Source organism: Coloeus monedula (genome assembly GCF_965178545.1).
Source record: "Coloeus monedula genome assembly, chromosome: 2".
Taxonomy (NCBI): Eukaryota; Metazoa; Chordata; class Aves; order Passeriformes; family Corvidae; genus Coloeus; species Coloeus monedula.
The window spans coordinates 114885483-114909290 of NC_138782.1; the positions used below are offsets into that span (position 1 = coordinate 114885483).

General features: G+C 42.7%; 1 protein-coding gene across 3 annotated transcripts in view; it reads right to left on the reverse strand.

Annotated features, from left to right (window-relative positions):
* The window catches only part of RUNX2 (RUNX family transcription factor 2), a gene marked incomplete at both ends in the record, with an annotated part of 215221 nt that overhangs the window by 45775 nt on the left and 145638 nt on the right, over positions 1 to 23808 (reverse strand). Inside the window, one exon of one of the 3 annotated variants that reach the window (XM_082302712.1) lies at positions 21223 to 21701. The exons of 1 other annotated variant lie outside the window; for it this stretch is intronic. In XM_082302712.1, the coding sequence (XP_082158838.1) occupies positions 21223 to 21701 (479 nt within the window). Of the gene's footprint in view, positions 1 to 21222; positions 21738 to 23808 lie in introns of those variants that run through there. One more of the 3 variants, XM_082302711.1, reaches the window with a different exon arrangement.

Here is a 23808-nt window from a genome sequence, read left to right on the forward strand (position 1 = left end):
GATCTAAGGAAAACAAGAGTGATTTTCAGTAGAGGATCTGAGACCTGTGCACAGGTTTGCTCCACCTGATCATGATGAGGTGGGTATAAAACCAGAAGAATTGAGGTCTGCTTTGAGGAAGTGGCAAAAGTCTGTACTACTGCAGCCCGAGGCAGTGGTAAGGAGCTTTAACTCCGCCCATCTGATTTTGGGAGCCTCAGCACTGAACCAGTTCACAGCCCAGACCCAGAGGAAGCCAGATCCTTCACACCTGCCCCATCCACATCATTGTCACAGACCCCAGGTGGCTTGGGCAGGGACAAGACAAATTTTAACTTTATTTGCTCCTATTTTCAACATTCAACAGAAAGTGTAAATGAGGTTGAGAGCTGGAATTCTGTTTTGTCTTAATTTTCTCTGAAATTGGTCTACTTGTTGAATGTAAATGCATTGAGTTCCTTTCACATGTCCTGAGCTAGACACACTGGTATAAATGTTTGATTTGAAAGAATTTCCAGTTGATTTCTGGGATGGGATGGCATTGGTCAGCAGTTTTTTCATAATACTAGGAAGCCCTAAGGTAGAAGCAGACCTAGAACTGGAAAAAAATCCCATGAAAATGTCTTCCTCTCAGAAACTGTGGTTCAAATAGACTTTCACTTTTTAAAATTCCTCTGACAAGACTTTGAGGAAAAAAAAGACACTCTACTGAAACAAAAGAATTTCTGTCAGAAATGCCTCTTTCCTAAGGCAAAATAGAAGAATTTTATGTCATATTACATCTGCTCTTTTCTTTATAATGTATTTGGGTAACTGATTTCCTAATGCCTAATGGTATAAATATAACACGGCAGAGAGATTAAGTCATTTGATACTATGGCAAGATGTCAAATAAGACCTGGTGTAAGTAGATAAAATAGCCTATTCATTAATTGTCTATAATTTATTTATTTATTTCTTAAAATAAACATTAGAAGCAGCTGTTAGCACAAACAACAGTTTATCTTATTCCTTAAATCAAATTCTACCCTTTTGGTGATATCATACAACAATTTGACTCTGACATGTAGTATTGGCATTTCCTGCTAAATGGAAATAATAAGAGCATGGTTTTTGCTGAGCACTTCCTCCACACACACTTAGACACGTGTTTCTCCTCCTACCTCCCTACTGTCTATAATCACTGCCCTGATGAAGTGTGACCAATCCAGAAAAAAAATACAGTGTGGGATGGTGGGCTCAATGGAAAATCATAACTTATTTTCCAACCAGCAAAATCCTTTTTCTTCCTGCTCTTAGATAAACCATGGTTTGTGTTTTCTTCAGAAGCCTTGACAATGGCAGACTGTGCCTTTTCATCACTCAAGTGCTTTTGCTTTCGGTCTCTCTGCTATAAATAAGAAAGTCTTTGTGCTGGCCCTTTTGGATCACAGGCACGACCCGTGGAGGACACTCCAGCCTTTCCATGCTTCCCGGTGGTTCTCCCGCGAGAAAGCAGCCACACAAACAAACAGGCTGCTCTGTTTGGACTTTCTCCGAAGTCGCAATTTCTTCCACTAAATGTTTACGCATTCCAAAGCTGAGTGACTGGCCTTGCATCTTGGAACCCAGTGCTGGGGATTTGCGTTGCTTTCAGGAAGACTTGGAGATGTGTATTTAATGGCTTCAGTTAACAAGTTAATTAGCATGCACTTTTTTTTTGTTTTTCTTAAGCTTCTGCTAAAATCAAAACACAGCTAGCATTTATTTTGGTGCTAATGGGAACATTTTCATAAGCTCCACATTTAGAGCCAGTAGAAGGATCCTGGCTCAGCACATTTTCAAAAGAAGGGCTTGATCCAAAGCTCTTTACAAAGTCATTTTCCCTCTGTTTCAGTAAGTTTGGAGTCAGCTGCTCACTTTAGGTGTAAACTGCAGAAGAGAGGGCAATCTCCCACTTAGGGTCCCCAGTGTCCTCAAGCCTGACCTTGAGGGTCTGTCTCTAGGATTCAAAGTCAACAATACCCTTAATGGTACCTTCAGTCCCTGATATCCCAGAACTGGATTATGTGCTGGGCACGCGCAACAGGCTGAGAGAAGAGGAAGCTCCTGAGAATCCTGATGCCTGGTCATGACTGGCTTGGCCCAAGACTGAACCACAGAGCAAGAGGAAAACAATCTGTTCTTCGCAAGTGTCTTCCCTGCCTGGCCAACCTCATCAGTTACTCATCTCTGAAGCTTCTCCCCGCCTTGCTTTTATTTCTCTTTCAGCTCAGCCTGTTTCTTTTCTACTTTTTTTTTTTTTTTTTTTTTTTTTTTGGTACAAATGAACTAAATTCTCCAAAGTCATCTGCATTGCTATCAGACATTGTTCTTTTAGAAAACCTTGGCATCATTTCTGAAGTTTCTCTATGTACACTTTCCTCTTCTTGTATTTCCGTCATCCAGGTATCATCACTCAATAACCGTACTGAGGCTGTAATGCTTTTCACATGGAAGGAATTGTGTTTTATTGATGGCAAATGTTGTAATGCACTTTCATGTCAAGATGAAAATCCAAAAAAGAAACTTTTTATAGTGTATGCTACATGAAACCTCTACGCTGAACCAGGCTGGAGAGAGAGTATGTTCCAGTACACATATGCTATGACTATATATAGTAAATTAAACAGTCTTGGCATGCAGGAATGGGCATAAGAACATATTCATGCTGCAAAATTTTTAGCATGGGCACAGTCAAGTAGCACTCTCCCAAGCCAATTTCAGGCACAGATCATATGTTAGCAAAGCCAAGAACACTCTGAATAGGCATTTTGGATGTGACTGTTCCCTTCTAAGGGCTCAGGGTGCTTAGTGTTGTGAACTAATGGAAGAAAAGCCAAGTGGCTTCAGGACAAGAGTGTGAACCCAGGCACTGCTTGGTTCATGCAACCACCGTGATCAAACCTACAATGGACATCTTGGGGATGCCATTCTCCAAACTGCCACCTGATTTCTGTGATCACAGTAGGAACCAGACTCTGTGTGGGTCATTTTGATGATGGTTTTATTTGCAAAGGGATGCCTGGCGAAACTCCTGCACCTCACAGAGAGCAGATTGGAGCAACCTGCTTCCACAGAGGGAACAAATGCTTGGTGTGCAGCGGGAGAGGAAATGGGAGAGGAAAGCCAGAGCCTACATGTCCACGGCTGGGTTCTTAACCCAGGGACAAATCAGAATAACACTACCAAAAAACTCCAATAAACAAACAAAAAATCTGCAAGTAAAACAAGACAATTTTTGGTGGAGACTGTGGGAATCAGTGTTTGCAGCATTTGGAGGTTGGAGAAAATGCAAGGTCAGACTGGAGGCAGAACCAGCTGTGAAGGTTTGCTGGTTCCCCAAAATCAGAGAGTTATCCCTTCCAGAATCTCCACCAGCACTGCCTCAGCTCATTTCTGAGCACAGATGGAGGCAAATTTTTCCTGGAAGGCATACGCACTACCCTGGGTGGTGGAGATCTGGGTGTGTGGCACAGCCAGCCCATACAGACACCTGCTTGGCATTAAGGATCTCAGTACATGACACAGCTGGGGACAGCAGAGCCTCTTGGTAGTCATTACCCCACCTCCAGTGGGACTCTTTGCACAGCTGGTTGATGCCCTTCCTCTCACTGCTGATGGAAACACACAGCCTGACCAGAGCCCTTGGGTGTGTGCCACATGCACTCCAGCCGTGGCTGTTACTACTGCCAGCACTTGACTCTTTTTCTGGTTATTTTTTAGGTTCTCTCACTCTGGAGGTGGTGTGGCTGAAATGCAGAAGGCTCATCCTCAGATTGTTTTTGACTCACTTCATACCCTACTGCCACCTGCCATTGGATCCCCTCCAATTCCACCAAAATGAGTGAGAGTTAAAATCCTGGAGTGATTTTAGCCCCATGGGAGCAGGAAGGTCTGGACATCTCTTCAGAAAAGCTTGTTGGGTGGTTTCCAACTTTTTTTTTTTTTTTTTTTTTTTTTTTTAAAAGGCAAATTGTTTAGCTACACTTTGGGAAAGTATCCAAGTCTATGGCTCCTTGCCTGAAGGAGCCTTGAAGCTTTTTCAAGGTTGAATTGTCTCCTCAGCTCAGTCACCATGTGTGCAGTGATGTTGTGAATTTGCATCTGATTTATGTACTGGAGAAACAAGATTACCACACATCCCAAACACAGGAGAAATGGCCTTCTCCTTTTTTCTCATTTGACTCTTGGAGCTTTTTTCTGTTTGCCACTAAGAGAAAAACTGGAAAGCCCAACTCAAAGCCCAGCAACTAGTGGGTCAGGTCTCAGGTGTTGCTCACTCCTGTTAATCACTGAGACCAATTCAAAGGCTTTCACTATTAATAGTTATATTAACTCCTGTGCCAGTGCATGGAGCTGACAATATTTTGCAAAAAAACCACTTTTCTGTTCAAAAATGTAGTGCTCTCACTGATTTTGTGCACAACCATGAATTTAAAGAACTGAAAAATTCAGACTTCCACACCCAAAACCATTTTCCAGCCATGAGGTGTATGAAATCTGCTGGCAAACTGGCTCCAGGGACACAGGTTTTTGTACCTCTTCATGATCCAGATCCCAGGGCAGATGCTTCTGAGCTTCCTTTGCAGGCAGGAAGGGGAAATATATTTTTAGAGTATGTCCTCCTAAAGTGGGCAACTCAGCTGGTTCAGATAAAAGCACTACTTTCCCTCTATTGACTCTAAAGGGAGCAAACATAGGGTAGGTGAGATAACCCCTATCCTACCTCTTTGGGCTTCAGCACTGGTCTATTTGCAGATGTTCTTCTCAAAGATCTCATGCCCACCTTGGGGTGGATTTTGGGTGGGACGGCTGATATGTGTATGCATTAATTAGTCAGGTCCTGAAAAGATTCACACCTGGCAAAACCAAGATGGAAATGCACTCCTGCCTCTTTCCAAGGACACATCACTGTTGGTACATCTGCTTTCTTCCCACTGTATTTTCTTCCAGGCTTCATAACTCTCACTCTCCTTTCTGCTACCCAGCATCAGGTGTGAATTCTCCCACTCGCTCAGCTGGAAGGGAAAAATCAGATTTATACAAGCTCAGCTTTGCTAAGGCAAATGAGCTCTGTCAGTTTAGAGGTCAGTGGACCAGGGTGGGGGTCCAGGTAGATGTCAAAATTGCAAAGGACAGGCCAAAATAAGCCCAAACTGTGCAAACACCTGGACAGACAATCCTGATAAGGGAAAAGCCTTCTGCAAACCAGCAGCAGAGCCAGGAGGAAAGATCTGCTCTCACTCTATATTATTTTCCTGTCTAGAAGTCTGGGCTACAGGAAAACCCTTCAGAAAATAGCCAAACATATGTTGCTGTCAGTTATTTTTTGTTGACGGAAAAAGAGAGCTCAAACTTTTCTCTGAAAACACCTCCCGCTCAGGGTTCCTGGAAGAGGCTGAAGTCTCTGGTTTCTACCGTGGCTGCCTCTTACTGAGGGCTCAGGGTCATGCATGATTCCAGTTTTAGCTCTGGTCTGCAGAAGATCTGAGGCATAACCCCAGAAGTAAAACAGGGTGCGTACGGATGCGCAACGTGGCTGTCACTGGTCCAGGAGTATCATGTTCCCAAGGATATGGAAAGTGGGAACTTGAATTGTTTTAAATGGAGCATCTTCCTATCTTGCTTCCACACTGCTGAGAATTCTCTTTTAAAATCTCAATTTTCTCCTTTTCTGGTTTCTAGGGCTTGAGTGAGAAGAGTCATCCTCTCCTATTTTTTAGATGTTTATGTTCAACATCCTGAGTTTATTCACAGAGCAACAAGCCTGCCTTTAAAAATCAGGGCCAAATCTAGGTCAAATCTGATAAACATTTCATCCTTTGCTCTGCAGACTCAGAGGGCTCAGGCACTTGTCTGTGTCACTGCAGGTCAATGACTGACACCATATCACCAACAGGCCATGAAGGCCAAGCCCCAAAGGTGAGGCCAAAGACTTTAGCTTGAAACCTCTTTCTCTGGGTTTTCAGCAAATGCATTTTATGTCACATTTGCCAACAGTCACCATTTGAGTTGCAGTATTTCAGTGTTCATGAGACCAAAGATTCTTCACAAGCTCTTAGTTTTCTACCCAAGAACATTTCTAGAAGTATTTAGAAGGGACTGCAGCACAGCATGTCTTGGGTGTTCTCTTTGCTGTGCAATAAAGGTGCCATCCAAACCAATGCCTGGACAGAAACATCTCTGCTAAGTGGGGAGATGTCATCATGAAATGTGTTCAGTCATTCAGGAGTTCTGAAATTACTGAGCTTCACTGATTGACCATGTGACTGAAAAGCTACAGACAAACATTGCCTTTGTGTCACACAGCACAATCCCAGCAGTTCTGCCTCATACCAAAGGGGGCTGCAAATTAAAGTTAGATGCTCCCAAAAGTCCAAGATAAATACTTAAACTGAAAGAAGACTCTTTCAAAATTACTCACTTTGTCTACCCTGGGCTTCATGTTCACAGAGCTCCCTATCCATGGAACAGCTCCAAGTGGCAGTGGCTGCTCACAGGAGTTGCTCGTACATGAGTCAAACAAAGCAGCTGCAGGATCATAGAACCATAGAATCATTAAGGTTGGAAGAGGCCTCCAAGTACATTGAGTCCAATCATTAACTCAGTTCTGCTAACTCACCACTACACCATGTCTTTCAGCACTACATCTACAAATCTTTTAAATCCCTCCAGGGATGGTGACCCTTGCACCTCCAGGAGTAGCCTGCTGCAATGCTTGACTATGTTTTCAGTGAAGATATTTTTCCCAATATTCAATCTAATCCTCCCCTGGCACAACTTGAGGTCATTTCATCTCATCCTGGCCCTTGTAATTTGGGAGAAAAGAGTAAGCCCCACTTGGCTACAATCTCCTTTCAGGGACTTATAAAGAGAAAAAGGTCCATCCTGAGGCTCCTTTTCTCCAGGCTAAACACCCCCAAGTCCCTGGACTTGTGCTCCAGACCCTTCCCCAGCTCCGCTGCCCTTCTCTGGACACTGTCCAGGCCCTCAATGTCTTTCTCACATGAGGGGTACAAAACTGAACACAGGATTCGAGGTATGGCCTCACCAGTGCCCTGTGCAGAAGGACAGTCCCTGTGCTGGTCCTGCTGCCACACGACTGCTGGTACAAGCCAGGGGCCATTGGCCTTCTTGGCCACCTGGGCACACTGCAATCAGGATGTGACAGCCCAGAAAAGGTCAGAAAAAATTAAATGCAAATAATGAAACTAGATTCATGTGGTTCAGCCCTTTTCCTCTGTGCTCTTCAGCATATTTGCAACACTACAGTGATGGCTGATAAGAAAACAGGGGGTCAAAGTGTCAAGAAAACAGGGGTTGTTTCCTTTCTATTAAATATGAAAAGCAACATCTCCCAGCTTTCTCACGGCTCAGCCCAACCCAGAGAGTGGCTAAACTTTATTCAGGTACAACTGAGAGATGCTGGCTTCACAACATCTGTAAAACAACACATCACACCCATTAATACATTTCAAAGCCTGGGACACCTCTTTTTCCCCAGATGCTTTTCTGCCTTGAGCAACAGCCCATGCACCATTTCTTTCACACCAGGAAAAAAAAAAAAACCCAAAACCAAACCACTTATCAGCAATGATCAATGCACCAGTTATGTCTTTGTAAGAAGAAGACAAATGCAAGATGAATTTGAGAACTGAAATTATTAACTGTACCAGATAGCAATCATTATGGATACAATAGAAACACTGTTTTTATGGCACTTAATCTTTTCCCTCATCTCTCCCACTGCAAAGTCTCCCTCTGCTCAACTATCTGTCTCAGATAATTTAGAAGATTACAGGAAACTTAGAGCAATTTTTCCCAGTTTCTCCAAGTTGGGTTTTTAAAAAATTATTTATTTCTAGTCTTAAAAATTACTTGGCCAAGAACTTGTGATTTTTTCCAGCTGTGTTGGATGGTCGAGCAAAGATATTGCTTTGTCTCTCTTATATCCAGTGGATTGATCTCTAGCACCAGCACTGGAATTACAGAGGGGCAGTGGGATATATTCCATCTTGAATGACCAAAGCACTGACTAAAGGAGAAGTCTTCCTCCATCTTCTGAAGGCTTCAAAACTATATGAAAACCTCCAGTCCAATCACACACACAATTTTGGGACCAGGGAGGATGCTCTATCTGGGGGTCTGCACACAGGGGCATCTCGCAGCACTGAGCAACAAAGACTAAAGAAATTAACAACTGTCAGCATTGCCACTACTTAATTATCCAGATGACCTTCAAATCCAGAGGCCAAAATTCTTGGTTTTCCTAGGAAACAGAAATCCTTTCTGCACAGAGAATGGGTTTTCCCATGCCAAACCAGAGGCAAATCCCACCTTTTCACTGGCATTCTCTCATCTTCTGTTTTCCTTGGGAGGGCCAATTTGCCCTGACTCACACACAGAGCTCCATAAACATGCCCAGGTACAAGATGCTGATCTGGTCACATGCAAAGAAAGCAAAGATCCCCAAAGCCTAAAGGTGCATTTTCGAGTGCTTCTCCCAGTAAGGAAGCTGGAATTTTATGTTCCCCTTTGAGTATCATGTAATACAACAATAGTGCACAAATACAAATATCAGAAAAATAAATCCCCTCAATAAACTACTGGCCCTAACTTTAAATCTCAGGGAGTTAGTTCCTGTCTTAGGGAGATCAGCTTTGAGGACATCTTTGGCCAAACTATTTTCTCTTGGTCATCTGCACAGTGGGGGATATCCCTTCCAACATCCAGCTTCAGTTTCTGAATTAACAGTCTGTGTAACACTTCTTGTATAGTCTGTGAAGCCTTTTAATGACAATTCAGGCATTAAGTTCCTGCTTTAGGAATGACTTAGCCATTGTCCCTAGCCCTTGACTCACTGGGAGCTATGAGGAGTCATCAGGTGAGAAAGTCAAAAGCCATGGCATTCAAGGCTCTGCTTCTCACTGCTACCTTTGCGTCAAACATCCAGATGGCTTTTATGGCTACAAAAGGAAAACCAGCAGGATTCAATTCTACCATTCATTACCTGAAGCAAGTCATTCTTTTGTATATCCTGCTAATAATGTTTTTTAAACCTTTACTATGAACCTAAAGAGGGCAAAGTAGATTGCACATCTACAGCAGCTGTGGCAGAAAAAAGAAATTCTCAAACTGCAACCCTCCTTTTCCTTTTAATTTGGATTGGTATTGACCTGCTAAGGAGAAATATGTTTACTGACAAAGAATAGGCCTTCTCTGGAAAAATGGCATCACAGCCTTTCAATTCTTTGAAATTTTCCTCATCACAAATATTAACAAATGAGTACATATTTTATGAAGAAATACTGATTTCTTAACAACAGTGGTAAAGCAGCCAAAAACCCTTGGAAGAAAAGCAGTAACTGCATTTTAAGCTATAAAAAAAGCAACTAAATAAACCAGGAACTGCAGGATTCATGGCAAGATCAGCTCCCTTGTTCCATACATACTTTTACCCATTTCTGGTACTATTTCCTATTGAATAATATTGACTCAACAAGGCGGCAAATACAGAGGAAAAATCATATTCATACTCACATTCATATCCCATATTTTCCCCAGTGCCTATCTAAAGCATTACACAACTTTTATTAAGTACCCATCCGTTCTGGACCCTTGAGAAGAGAGTGAGTTTAAGAAAACACTCTCAGAAGTGAACTCCTTCTCATTCTGGGAGACAGCTGTAAACTTGGTTACCCCCTTTCTCGTATTGCACGTGGATGTGGGTGTGTTTCTGAGCTTCACATCTTCCGTCTCTGAGGTTTGTTTTCTTATTTGCAGTTGTTGTGGCAAAGAAACACTAAAGAAATGACTTTGACACTTCATTTGCAAGGCCTGAATTCTGAGGCCATTCTCATCTTTAGCACCAAACCTTTGCAAACTCAGTATTATCCTTGTCTCTGTTGGGTGCATCTTTTCACGTGTCTCCAGGACCAAGGGTCACCAGCCAGACTGCTACAATTTTGCCTGATTTTGGTCCCCAATCCCATTGTGGGGCTGAAAGGATGAAAGAGAATGGGAGAAGCCCTGCAGGTACCAGTGATGAGGTCAGTTATACAGCTGGGGAAGGGATGGATCCCTTCATGCAGCTCCTTTGGGATTATAATTAAAATACTTTAACATGGCAGTAACTGAAATGCCAAAGGGCCAATAGTGACATTAAATCTGGCAGCAACTTCAGCAAATCTACACTTCCTCAAAGCACGAACTGGATCAGATTTTAGCTTTGCTTTTTGACTGAGTCAAATCTAAGATCTGCACATTGACCTTATGTGTTCAACACCTTCTTGGGGAGCTGGAAGAGAGGGTGCCTTCAGGGCCCTACTACTTTCAATGTAAAGCCAGGATCTGAGCATGGTGATTTGCATCTGAGATGACTTTTTTTATGGTGTGCATTAATTTATTCATCTTCACCAGGGTTTCACCCCTCAGCTGCACAGCAATGGATGCAAGTCCCCAGTAACCCCACCCATATAGCCTTGGGGAGGTGTCATCTCCTGCACACCAAGGTCAGTTCAAGTACCAGTGGTTTGTGTTTTCCTGTCTCTTGGTTGTCACACTGCAGATGACCTAAATTATCTCTATTTTAAATTTTCTCCAGATGGTGAGATATGATACAGGCAGGTGTCTCTAAGCAGGAGAACATGCCCTCACCCATGAGTGGAGGATCCTTTTTCCATCCTTCACCACAGGTGCTGCTGACATAGCATCAGCACTAGGTCTGTCCCTCTGTGCCACACACACCTGGCTTTGTAAATCCACAATAATCAGGCGATGCTGCAGTACATGAACACATTATCTGTTAGTATTTTCTGGCATGGAGGAGCTCATGAGCTGCTCCAGGGCAGATGCCCACAATAAAATGCCAGTCTTGACATGACCATTGCCAGAATAATATACTTTATAGACAAAAGCAGTGCACAGAAAAAATAAAAATGTCCCTGTGCCCTGTAAAAAGGAACAATCAAAATGAGTTCCTGGTTGGAAACCTATGAAAGTAGCAACTGGGGGGATCCTCTTGGTCAGGCAGATACAAGGAGGTTTAAAACAGCACGTACCAAACCTTCCCTCGTTGGCAAGGAAAGGGGTTGCACAAGTTCTTCATAAACATTTTTATCTGCAGTCATTAGGCAGCAATTCTAAACATTGAATGTGTTCTTCCCATCGTTTCACAATAGGTTTTTTTCTAGTTTCTAGGAACTGTTTTCAAAGACTGCCACTCAGAAACTGAGAAAAATGTGTGGCCATGATACATAGTCAATTCTTTTTCTTGGGCATTGCCCAATTGCAGAAATACAAAATATCATGTCACTGTGTACTCTACTTTTCTCTAACACTTTTTATCCAGTACCTGTAAACACATTACAAACATGAGTGATTTTACTATGATTTCAAAGATCCCTGCCCAGAAGGAAAAACAGTTTCTGTGCTGAACGTAAGGAAATGAGGATTGAATGAGCAGCATGAGGAAGGGCACAGGTATCTTCCTTAATGCCCAATACAATGCCTTGTGAAACCCCAATCCTATCTTTATCTAGTACTTTGAATTGAAGTCTTCCAGGGAAATAAAAAATAGTGAGAACAAAAACAGGGCAGAGGAGAAAGTACAAAAAAAGATGGAACAAAAATGGCATTTTAAACCACTGGCCCCAACTCAGCATGGAACTATTTTCTATTGCAAGGAGCAAGTCAAACAAATTCCTCATTGAATTGGTATTTTCTATAGCTCCCCAAAAGCTGTGACTTTTGCAGCTCTTTAAAACAGAGGGTGAGATCCCTGCCATCACTGCTCCAAATCCCCGGACAGTGCAGGAATTGCTGCTCCATGCACGGCAACTGAGCAGCAAAGGGACAGAAGCACAGGCTGGATTTTCAGTCCCGACTTTAAGATCCAGCTGCCAAGTGGCGTTGCAAAGACAGACCTCTGGAGATTTCTCATAACTTTTTTGGCTTATTTTCCTGGTGTGTTCATCTTAACAGAAATCAGCTGTTTTCCTCACTTTTACAGTATTTGCAGAAGAGACTTTAGCATCTGGCCTGGCTATTATTAAAAGATCAGAGCATCCTGCTCTTTTAGAAGAACACCACTACTGGTAATAAATGGACAAAGATCCTTTGCATCCAGGTTTGTTGAGATCTGTCTGGATTATTTGGGCTTTTTATCCCTTCTGCTGCAGCCTGTCCTTCCTATTTCCTCACGTTTGCCAACCAGCCTCACACATCCTGGAGCAGGGATAAAAACTGTGTTTGCCTGGAAGAAGCTGTCTCAGAGGGTTTGGACATAGCAGCATCATTTTCAGCTACCAAGGACTTCTTTGGAAATCAAAAAGTAAACAAGCTGTGAGGGGTTGAGCAGCTGCTTTAGTGTTCATGCTTTGATTTTATATTTAATAATGCCCTAAAGTCATAGCCTGGAGTAATAATCACAGCACCTTTCAGTAACTAAAGGGGCTCTCAGGGAGCTGGAGAGGGACTTTGGACAAGAGCATGGAGTGACAGGACAAGAAGGAATGGCTTCACACTGCCAGAGGGTGGGGTTAGATGGGATATTAAGAACAGATTCCTTGCTGTGGAACAAGATGATCTTTAAGGTCTCTTCCAACCTGAACCATTCTGTGATCCTATGAATACACCTGAAGGGGAAAGGAGAGGTCGCTAAGCACTGGAGCCCTATAGACGTGCAACAAGATTTTAAACCCTTATTGCACCTTGTGTGCCCAAAGTCAGAGGCAGGGACAAACCAAAACCCTAATGCAGATGCTGGGGAAAAAGTCACCAACTGCACTTTGGAAGGTTGGAGGTGGACATCAGGAGAAGCTTGGAGATAGAATGCTCCACTAAAGTCCTGGCTTTACCTCCATGTTTAGAAGATACCAAGACTTGCTGGGCACAGCCCTGCTGAGAGGACCTGGTGGCTGCAGTCCTGCATCGAGCCTCTCTTGAACCAGGAGACCAACAGACACTCCTTCACTTCACTCAGCCAGCACTTCAGTGACCCTTCATTGATTACACCCACACTTATGGGTAGGAAAATGCTGCGTCCAAAACCACAGGACTATTAATAGAGGGACTTCAGCTGATCTCTCCTGGCGTAATCACCATCTGAATTTGGCCTCGTGGCAAACATTAATCACTGGCAAGTTGCTGTGGTGTATCAACGTTAACATGGGTTGTTTGCTTTTCTCTAAGTGTTGGGACATCCCACAAGACCCAGCTGCTCATCCCGAGTGAGCTGCCGGGAGGGAGCAGCCAAGGGCTGCCTCCACGGATTGCAGAGATCTCTGCTTTTCTTCCTGCCCCACTGCAAATCCTGAATAAATCTGTTGAGGCAGCACAACCTGGGCCTTAGCTCCACGTTATTTCACCAGATCAGCAGTCCACAAACTGGGTCATTTTTTCTAAACACGTGGTTTAGAAATGTGCTGTTTCAAAGGACACTATCCAATGGTGTGAGACCAAACACTGGATTTGTAGTAAAAAAAGCTAAACAACAACAACAGCAACAACCAAAGTTCAAAGTTCTCTGTAAACATGGAGCCCATAGGATACCCCAAGAAGGTAGGGAAATAACAAATTCCCTGATCTATATTTAGGGAAACTGAGGCATTAAAAGAGGAGTCCGAAGCTGTCTGGAGAATCACGGATGATGCTGAAATTTCTCAGCTACAGAAGTAAAACTAATTTATCTCACATTTAGAAGTTCTTACAAATACACCTATAGGGATTTTTTAAACTCCCACACAACTGCAGTAGGGAAATTCATGTCTGCTTGTTATATAGGTAATGCAGTCAACATTCGAAATGCAGGTTGCATCTACACTAAGTAACATATGCAATAAATGTGCACAGGAGTAGCAGGGCAGGCCTGAGAACTTCAATTTTAAATTGTGTTGTACTTCCCAAGTTATTTGTTTGCACTGCATCAGATCACCAGAAGTTTTTGGAAGTTTGGGCTTTGTTCTCTTTCTATCACGTGGTCTTATCTGTTACTGGCACCAACAGTTTCGTTATTCCCAGAGGTGTAAATGCTGAGAGTCCCCCCTCCAAAGCCATACAATTATCACAAAGAGTCCTCATGGGAATATCTCCACACATCCCAGACTGACATTACACTAGTAGATATAAAGGGAAAAGATAATCACAGAAGGCCCGAGCTAAATATTTAATTTCTTGCTTTAAGCTTGTGCTAAAACTTTTCTTCAAGGTGTTGAGTAGAAATGCTCAATGTGCTCCCAGAATTTTATCTGTCACAGTTGTTTCCATCACCTGTCCAAGGATTATGGATTTCTAACAGATTTGTTTATAATTTTTAACCCATCCAACAAATGTTTCTGGTGAATAACGCTTTTGGGCTGTCCTCTGCAAGTATTCATCTGAGTGGTGAGTGCCTGAGCTGGACACCCTCACTGCACCCTTACCCAATACATGATCTACTGTGACCCCCCACATGCTGCAGAACATTGGTCATCTGTTAGAGATTTCCCAGAGGAAGAATTTCACCCCAAAACATCAGTACATTTCCTCCTAATCATGCAGAAGGTAACTAGGCAGTTCATGTCAATCCTTGAATATATAACTGAGGCTATTTCCTTCTTTTCCCCAATAAACAGCTTGATGAATGTTTTATTTGGTGTCAGAACAGGGCTTGGTGCTAAACCATAAAGTCAGACCCTGCTCCTTCTCACCCCCACCTCTCCCAAAGAGCTTGTTTTAGGCACAAAAAAGGCTGATTTAGGCCTGTGGCTGCTCTGAGCCTTTCCAGTGCTGCTCACAGCCGCAGGAAATTAAAAAGTTAAAACCGAGGCCAGCAGGGAGAGGCAGTGTAGGACTGCATGGGACCAGCAAGCCCAGACTCCAGTGATCCAGAGTTGATGTTCAACCCTCACAAACCAAACCCAAGAAGCTATTTATTGATAGCAAAAGATGGGGAAAACAACAGTCACCACCCCTTGCAGGAAACATATCTAACTGTAGTCTCCTAAAGTAGTCTGAGTTTTATCTACCCCCACCACTCCATGTCTCTGTACAGGGCTGTCCTCCATGTTCACCACTGGTGGTCACTTTGCCTCCAGAGTGGTTGATTTTTTTGCTAAGGCAAAAGAGTTGCCTTCTTAAGCTGCAGGGTAAATGAATCAAAAAATAAAAAAAAAACATCCCCAGAATGAAGTTCAGTGGGAACTACTGTACTGAATAAGAGGGATGGTTTAGCTGTATCAGCCCTTGTGCTGACCATGTCTGCTGTAGATATCCCAGAGAAATGTGCAGAAACCAATAAAAATTGATCTTTAAGGTCTCTTTCAACCCAAACCATTCTATGATTATATGAAAAGAGAGATCACTGTAACCCCTCAAGAACCTGCCTATGTATGAATTTAATCTCGTCCAACCTCTTTATTCAGATTCATTTAGCTGAATATGTGTTCTCCATACATTCACACAAGCAGTTTTTATCGCAGACAACATCCTGTAGCAGGCAGCTCCCAGCCTGCCTCACAAGGCCATGGGATAATTTGGAAAGGATAATGGGAGGCCTCCAGATAAACCTCCTGCTCAAGCAGCCTCAACTTGGAGATCAGATCAGGTTGTTCCATGCTTTACCAGTTGGGTCCTGTAAATCTTCTGGAACAGAAGTGCCACAATGTCCCATGGCCCCTGTTCCAGCACTTCACCATATAAAATGGAGAAATTTTTTTTATTTCCATTGATGAGAATATGGATTAAGTGACCCTAAAAGCAAGACTATAATGAGGGTGCCTCTGGGCTCTGAGTAGCTGAGACGGGTTAATCTGTGTGCCAGAGGGCAGCAGAAATTCTTAGCACGAATGCTTGTCGCATGAGTCCCCCACAAAACAATTTCTATAGTAACTACACCACAGAGCATTGGTTGGTTTGCTTGGTTCCTCACTGTTGGATCAAGCTTCCCTACAATCCTGACTCAGATTTTGAGCTGGAATGAAAGACCCCTCAAGCTTTAACCACCACACAAGAAATGTGTAGATCCATGATAAAGCCAACAAGATCTCACAAAATCAGTATCAGTGACATTTAAACTTCAGAGCCAAAGGTTTCTCAAAACAATCAGAACCTCACACCTCTCTGCTACTATTTCACAGACTCAATAAATAGCTAAAAAGGATAAGAACTTACTATGAAACCAGCCACAAGCTTGCAAACAACCCCTGTCCTGTCCTCTCCTCCTGCAGACAGCCTTGGGTGAACTTAACCTCACCTTCATTAGCTGCATCTCCTCCTACACCTGACACTAAGCTGGAGGAAAAAGCAAAGACTGACTCCCTCAATCCCCTCCCAATCCATATATCTTTTGCTGTTTGAAAACTATTCTCGCCTCAGGCCATGCAAATCACAAGATTATCTGTAACTGCATTCCTCAGGTCTGACCAGGAAGAGGTGGGGATAGTTCAACCCCCATCATGAAAAAGCATCATAAATCCCAATCCCTCCCTCCCAATTTAGAAATCTATCCAAGTTTTCCCTGGGAATGTCCCAGCTAAAGCCAGTTGTTTGGTTCCTGAATTAACGAAATAGCAAGATGAACAGAGCAGTTTGCACACTAAGAAACACAGATTTCAATAATTTGCAGACTCAGGAAAAGAAGTGACATTTGAGATTGGATTTAGAAGGTGTCTTTCACCACCCAAGGGCCTGGAAACTTGCTTTTTATACTTAGTTGAAAACTCAAGTGTTGCAGAAATTGATGGGTAAGCCACAGATGGGCCAGTCCCATGTCCTACCATGTGCTCGCTTTACCCTGCCTGGTGCCAAGAGGAGACAAGGAAGAAAAAGAAGCATAGAAGAACATTAACAAAAAAAAAAAAAGCCATTTTATTGAAAATGAAATTAAAACTTCAAATTAATATTACAATCATGAGAAAATGCCAAACAATTCAATTTACAGTTGCAACATACAATACAAATAGTCCCTTTGAAGTTGAAGTAAACTCATCCACAATCATCGTCTGTGGCATAAAGCAGAGTGTGTTTGTACAATATGTGCATGAAAAGCAAATCTTGGGTGACAGCATTTGAAAAAATAAAAAATTAAAGCTTGTATTTACACAAAATGCTACAAATATTTTGTTCCAGCGGAAATTCAAGATTGGTAAAGCATATTTAACAATAAAAAAAAAATTGGAATGTCACTCATATTACCTAAAGTTACTGTAAAAGTATGGTCTTGGCTGATATACTTAAAAGTACTGCATTAAAAAAAAAGCAAAGAGTTATCTGTAAACATGGAAGTAAACAAACATCTAAAAAAAGTTCTCAGAAAATGTTAAACTGAAATGCATTCTATTTAAAAACAACAAGAAATTCAGGGGGACAGAGAATGGGGCTTCTTTGAGCTCATGGCTGATCCAGGTTCAATTATTGCTTTTGCTCATGGCTTGCTGCTGCTTCAGCCCAGCACAGGGCTGAGCCTTGCTTTGCTCAGGGTGAAAGTGCAAAATTCTCCCCTCTCCAGATGGTACCTGTGGAAACTGGCAAATCTTTCCTCAGGGGACTTCTGGCAACAAAGGTTCAATGCTATGAAAGATGCAGCAGCTGGGCTTTTAAAGGAATTGATAAACACCACGTGAGTGATGCTGTCGGATAAAAAATTTGCTTTACTCTTCTGTCCCAACCCACTGCACCTGATCTGGTTACCCTTAGGAGGAGGGAGAGGAGGATTTAATCCTCCATTCAGCAAAAGGGACATTGTGCCTGTTGTGCTGGAAGTAAGTCTTTGGTAGGATAAGAGAGCTGGAAGGTAAAAAAGGCTATTTTTTTCTTTAAATCTATGACCAGTGCCGAAGATTGCCACTGCCCGAAGGGAAGGGCTGTCGTACCTTTGAGAAAATTCCATTCTGCAATGCCAAGCACCTCACAAAAGCTCAGATAAATTGATATGATTCACTACATAGCACCGGTTTGGTCTGACTATCTGATTCAAGAGTATTTCCAAGTGAACTCAAAAGCATTTTCTGAAAGCTTTGATGAGCCTCTCTGCCTCAGCCTGTATGACTCCCTCCATGACCAGCCTGATGTACTGGGACAGATTTTCTGAAGGCACCAGGAGGGTTCAGGAGCATGGGGGTCTACTGAAAGTCAAGGGGCTGGTGCTCCTCTGTCCACAGGTACTTAGAAATCCTTTCCTCCTTATCTCAAGCAGGCAGAGCCGGGTCAGACGAGGGCATGGATTGACTGGATCAGGCACGTGCGCCTCGACTGGGCGGAGAAAACATTTTCAACGTTTGTCCCTAAAGGTCCAGTTGAAAAACCACGGGGACACAAACAGAGCCCTGTTTTGGTATTGGGCAAAACAAAAGTCTGGTCTGTGCTGGATTTATCCAGAAACAAAAACCAAGTGCTCGAATTTTACAACAAAGTCTAAAGGAAAAGAAAAAAGAAAATCTGGGTTGCTGCCTGCAGCCACTCTTAACAACATTTCAACACAAAAGCACCCTAAAAATTACTTAATATGCATACAGTAAACCTTAAAAAGCCCTTCTCAGCAATAACAAATAATGTACAAATATAGTACCTTTTATTAAATAGGAAACAGCTTGCACTGGCAGTACATCTCTTTTTCTCTTGCTTACTAAACAAAAAACAAAACTGAAATGTGTAACCAGACACTGGCTTTTTAAGTGCTGCTGAGACTAACAAACATTACTTTACAGTTACAAATAAATGGACAGTGGTATGCTTCAAGCTACCACAAACCAACAATAAATAGAATCAATTACAGCTTCCATCTTTGAAGGAAAACTAAGTATTAGAAGAAAAACAAAGTGTCTTACTTATACTTTAAGCATACTTGGTATACAACCTTTAGAAGGCTAAGACTTTATTAATTTATTATTTTTAAGAGCACGTCATCACGCAGATTGGAGAGATGTACCATGCTAATGGCAGCTCGTTTAACAGCTTCGCTGTTAACGAGCAGTGAGGGTGGTGTCCGGCTCTGTGTGGCTGTGCCCAACATTGATTTACTGCCATGCTTGGAGGTAGCCAAAGATCACCCAAGGAGCAGCTTGGAGGAGGCTGCAGACAGTGGTGACTGAGGGAATGGAAGGAAGGAGCTTTGGCCAAGCCCACAGGCACGTGCTGAACATCCCACTAAGCCAGGCTTAACACCTGTCTGGGGAGAGCATGGGGAGGATGGCTCAGCTCCCACCACATCCAGCAGATGCTATGTCACCTCCCTGCTTGCCATGGCAGCCCTGGGCTGGGCAAAACTCGGGCCTCTCTGGGGGGTAGTTTGGCCACAGACAGGTTGGGGTTTGCGTGCAACCTGCTCTCCTTGTATCACACCTGGGAGCCCCAGGGTGGCTTTGAAGGTGAGTTTATGTCTTCAGCGTGGGCAGAGGTGAGTTTTGCAGCCCTTGTGCTTGTTCCTCTAACACAGCAACAGCCACATCAGCTTTAGAGCCACCACCGCATCCACATGGCTCCCGCATTTAATGCTAATGGGTGGTGACTCGCTACCAGGCAGTTTCTGTCTCAAGTTTGAAACCTTTTAATTCCACCAAGTGGGCTGAAATTGCAAGGGGAGGGGAAAATGTTTCACCATTTCTCCCTTAATCCCATTTCTGAGATATTTAACACGTCATCATTTGCAAAATACGGGCTTTGAAATGGTTTTGATTTTTCTTTGGGAAAAAAAAAACCCTGTCGACATCCAAATTATGCTGTCAAAATAGACTATTTTAAAAATGAATCTTTTCAAATTTTGAAGTTCTGAGAAAAATCCTTGGAGAAGACGAAATTAGGGGAAGGGTGGAAAGTATTTCATCCTTCCTACCATTTTTCCAGTGTCTCCACAACTACTGATTAAAAGGCAAGACTGTGTTGAAGGCAACCAGACAGCTAATAAAAATATTTTAAACACAATATTTCCTTCATAAGTTATATAAAAAGATCCTACATCCAAAATCATTTGATGTGGATGCATTTGGGTTGGGTTTGTTGTTTTTAAGTCACATTGTAAACTGGTTCACACTGGAACTGCTTTTCAGAGTTCAGGGTAAAGGTCTGAGGTTTACACTATTGCAGAAATGTAAAAAGTAAAAAAAAAATAAAACAAAAAACACTTTTAGAGACCGAAGTCAATATATCATTACATTAAGAAACGTTTAAAGGGTCCAGATGTCATTAAATAATTATAAATATTCTTTTAAAGTTATATGATGATTCATGTTAGCAAGCAACCTCAAATTTTACACATTTATAATTTAAAAAAAAATAAAAAAAGAACATAGCCGAACACAAATACTATGTATACCATTTTGGCTCTAGTAATATATATTGCCATTCTCATATTTTGCATAAGTAATAACATTTTGTTTTTTTGTTTTTCAAGGTTTTGGTTGTTATTTTTGGGTTTTGGCTAATCGAAGGCAAAACGAACGGATACAAAAGCAAAAAGAAAACCCCGGGGTTGGCTCACCTAACTTGAACACTCATTCTCTTTAAGTACCCAAAAACAAACCAAAAAAGCAATGAACACAGAGAAATTCCAACCATTATCCGCAGCAAGGCTCGGACAGAATATTTTGGGACAGCTGTTTTCATCTGAATGGATCATAGCAAAATGGAAGCAACTTGCTCTTTGTTTTCCTTTTTATGTGCGCCAATACAAACCAGGTGAATTGCACTACAGGTGTGGAGAGGGTCCCATACGTTGTATGATTGCAACTGTATCTGGAGTTCATGGTTAGTTTTGGTTTTTTATTAAAATAAAAGGGAATGCAGCCTTTGCCTTGCATCACCATGTTTCTCCTGATAGCCGGGGAGTCCGTTCTCTCCTCGTTGGCAAAAGTACTCACTAGTTATTACAAAACTCTAGGAAAAAAAAAAGAAGGAAAGAATTCCAAAAAAAAAAAAAGAGGGGGTGATTTTTGTGTGTGTGTGTGTGTATGTGTGTGTGTGTAGAAAGTACATTTTAAATATAAAACAAGGTAAAATGGTTCCAAGGGGAAAAAAAAAGAAAATATGTGCTTTGATTCACATAATCTGAAACATGGGTTGTGGTGTGTTGGTAACTCTTGTGTTATTTATGGCCATTATCATCCCATCTACACAGTCGCACATATTGGTAAAATCTGGTGTTTTTTAAAAAAATAAAACAAAAACCAGGCACTTCGTAGTTAGTCGACCGTTTGGTGGTTTGGTTTTTTTTTTTGGCTTGCGGAGGTTGGGCCGGCTACGGAAGAAATCTCAGTACGGCCTCCAAACAGACTCATCCATCCTGCCACTAGAATTCAAGACGGTTGGGGAGCTGCTGTGGCTGCCATCCGCCTCCACCCCGTCACTCTGGGTGGGCAAGTTAGGGTTTAGCAGCGTGCTGCCGTTGGACGTGGTGGTGCACGGCGGGAGCATCCTGGAAGGGGAGCGGTCCCCTCCCGGCACCATGGGGAACTGGTATGATCCTGACGAAGTGCCATAGTAGAGATATGGAGTGCTGCTGGTCTGGAAAGGTCCACTTTGGTTTTGGGAAGAGCCGGGGTAGGGTGGTGGTAGGTAGGTGTGGTAGTGAGTGGTTGCGGACATACCCAGTGACATGCCTGAGGTGACTGGCGGTGTATAGGTAAAGGTGGCTGGATAGTGCATTCGTGGGTTGGAGAAGCGGCTCTCAGTGAGGGATGAAATGCTTGTGAACTGCCTGGGATCTGAAAATGGGCCCAGCTCTGAAGCACCTAAAAAATTATAACAAAAGACGGGGGAAAACAATTCTGTAAATACCATTTTTTGTATCACGTGACGATAGAATTTTATTTTTCTAAGATAACCCACTTCTTTTGGCCCCCAAGAGAACAGCAGATCATATCAAGCAATACATTGCAAGGAACAGTGTTATACATCTATCTTTTAGAAGCGCTGGGCCAAACTCATCCCTGGTCTAACTCCACTGATGCCAATGGAGGGAGCAGCATTGCCAACCTGAAGTGTTGAAAGGTCATGAGTCAGGTTAGGAAAAACAAAAAAAATCTCAAAAATCAAGAGATTGAAAAAGAGCCAAAAAAACAAAGGGGAAAAAAGATGTCTAAAATCAAGAGAGTAAAAAAGAGCCAAAAAAAGAAAGGTGGACTTGAAGTTGATTTGCCTTCCAGTTTCAGAGTTTTGAGGGTTGTGTGTCTCTGTTTTTTTTCTAGAGCCTCTTGAGAAACTCAGGACTGGTTGCACATGAAAGCTGAGATTCCCACCTCAGCACAGGCTGTCAGGAGCTGGGATTTCCAGAAAAGCAGAAATCTCCGTGCAACTTGTAATAAATCTCCAAGAGCTGGCAACATCGAGTTAACTGCACCACTGACACCAGGGGAGTTACACTGGGGGATACTAAGACCCACTTCTTGCCTTAAATCAATTTATTTAGGTGAGAATCCACTCAGCTGATTCCTTTGGCTAAAAAACACTGTTTGCTCATCCGAAGGATGGACAAGGCCATTGAGCTGATAGCAAAGATGCAGATTTTACTCTTCAGAGCAGTCGATGGAAAATTACAAGCCCAACACTCTTTTGGCCATTGAAAAAGAATTTGTTTTCATATGTAGTCTCTGCAGTCTGGTTGAAAAAAAAAAGACCACACAGTTTATGACTACTGTGAACGTCTGGATGGTAACGCTATGAATTGGAGTCTAACGCAAAACAGGGATGGGTAAACTCATTTTGCCTAATTTCTAATCCCACATCAAACACCCAGAGCTTTGGAGCAGAACTGGAAAGCAAACCTTAGCTTGGTGATGTGCTTAGGAGACTGTGGGATGGACAGGAGCAGAAGACAAAGATGGTGAAATCTTGTACTGAGAGCCAGAAGAGTGGAAAACAAAGAGGGTGTGGGAAAAGGACAGGGGAAAAGAGGGAAAGCCTAATGAAGAAGTACAGAGTAGGAGGAGGCAAACGCTATGGCCAGTATGCAGCAGACACATATACAGATATTTATAGAGAGATGGAAAGAGCAAGGTATAAATAAAAGGGGGAAATTATGAAATCAAATGGACCCTCCCTGCACTTCCCAGCTGACACTCCTACAGCTTTACAGCCCTTCAGATCCAAGGGTTCACTCACCTCTTTGTCAGTCTGCTGAACCTAAGGGAAAATACGGCATCTTCTAGATGCCAAACTGACATGCTAAACACTGAAACACTCTGTGTATCCTCAGTTTAAGATGAAGCAATGATTTTCCTTGCAGACAGGCTTCAGATCTGACCTGCTGACATTGCTGTGTAAAATGAAGGTCTCTCCAGCCCTTCTGTTCCTTGTCCACTCTGCTATAAGCAACAGACTCAACAGCCCCTGCCACCTTGTGTGGCACATTTTGGGATTTAGATCACTATTCTCGCTTGTTCTCCCAGGTCAGTGAACTCATGCCTACAATGATATCTAAAAGCAGCAGCAGGGCAAAGCTCAGGCACAGTTTGGGCTCAGGCTGGAGGACCTGGGCCACACCCAGTCAAGCCTCCAAATCAGCCTGAAACCTAGGGGTTATAATACTCCATCTCTACCAATATTGAGCACAGAGCTTTAAGTGGGCAGTAAAAGCCCATTCTAAACTCTGATGACAATGTGATTACTATTGTCTTTATCTGGGACTGAATCAGTGACCTACAGGTGAATGGGTCTGTCTCCATCATCAACCCCTCCAACCGCAGCACCCTGGAATGTAATATAACTTGTACCTTTACAGCAAACACTCTACTGCTTAATGCAACTTCTTTCATTCCCAACTGCAAACAATAGCCAGAGGCAATACCACCCAGATTCAAAGCTGTAATTTTGGAACACTATCCTTTATATTGTGAACAG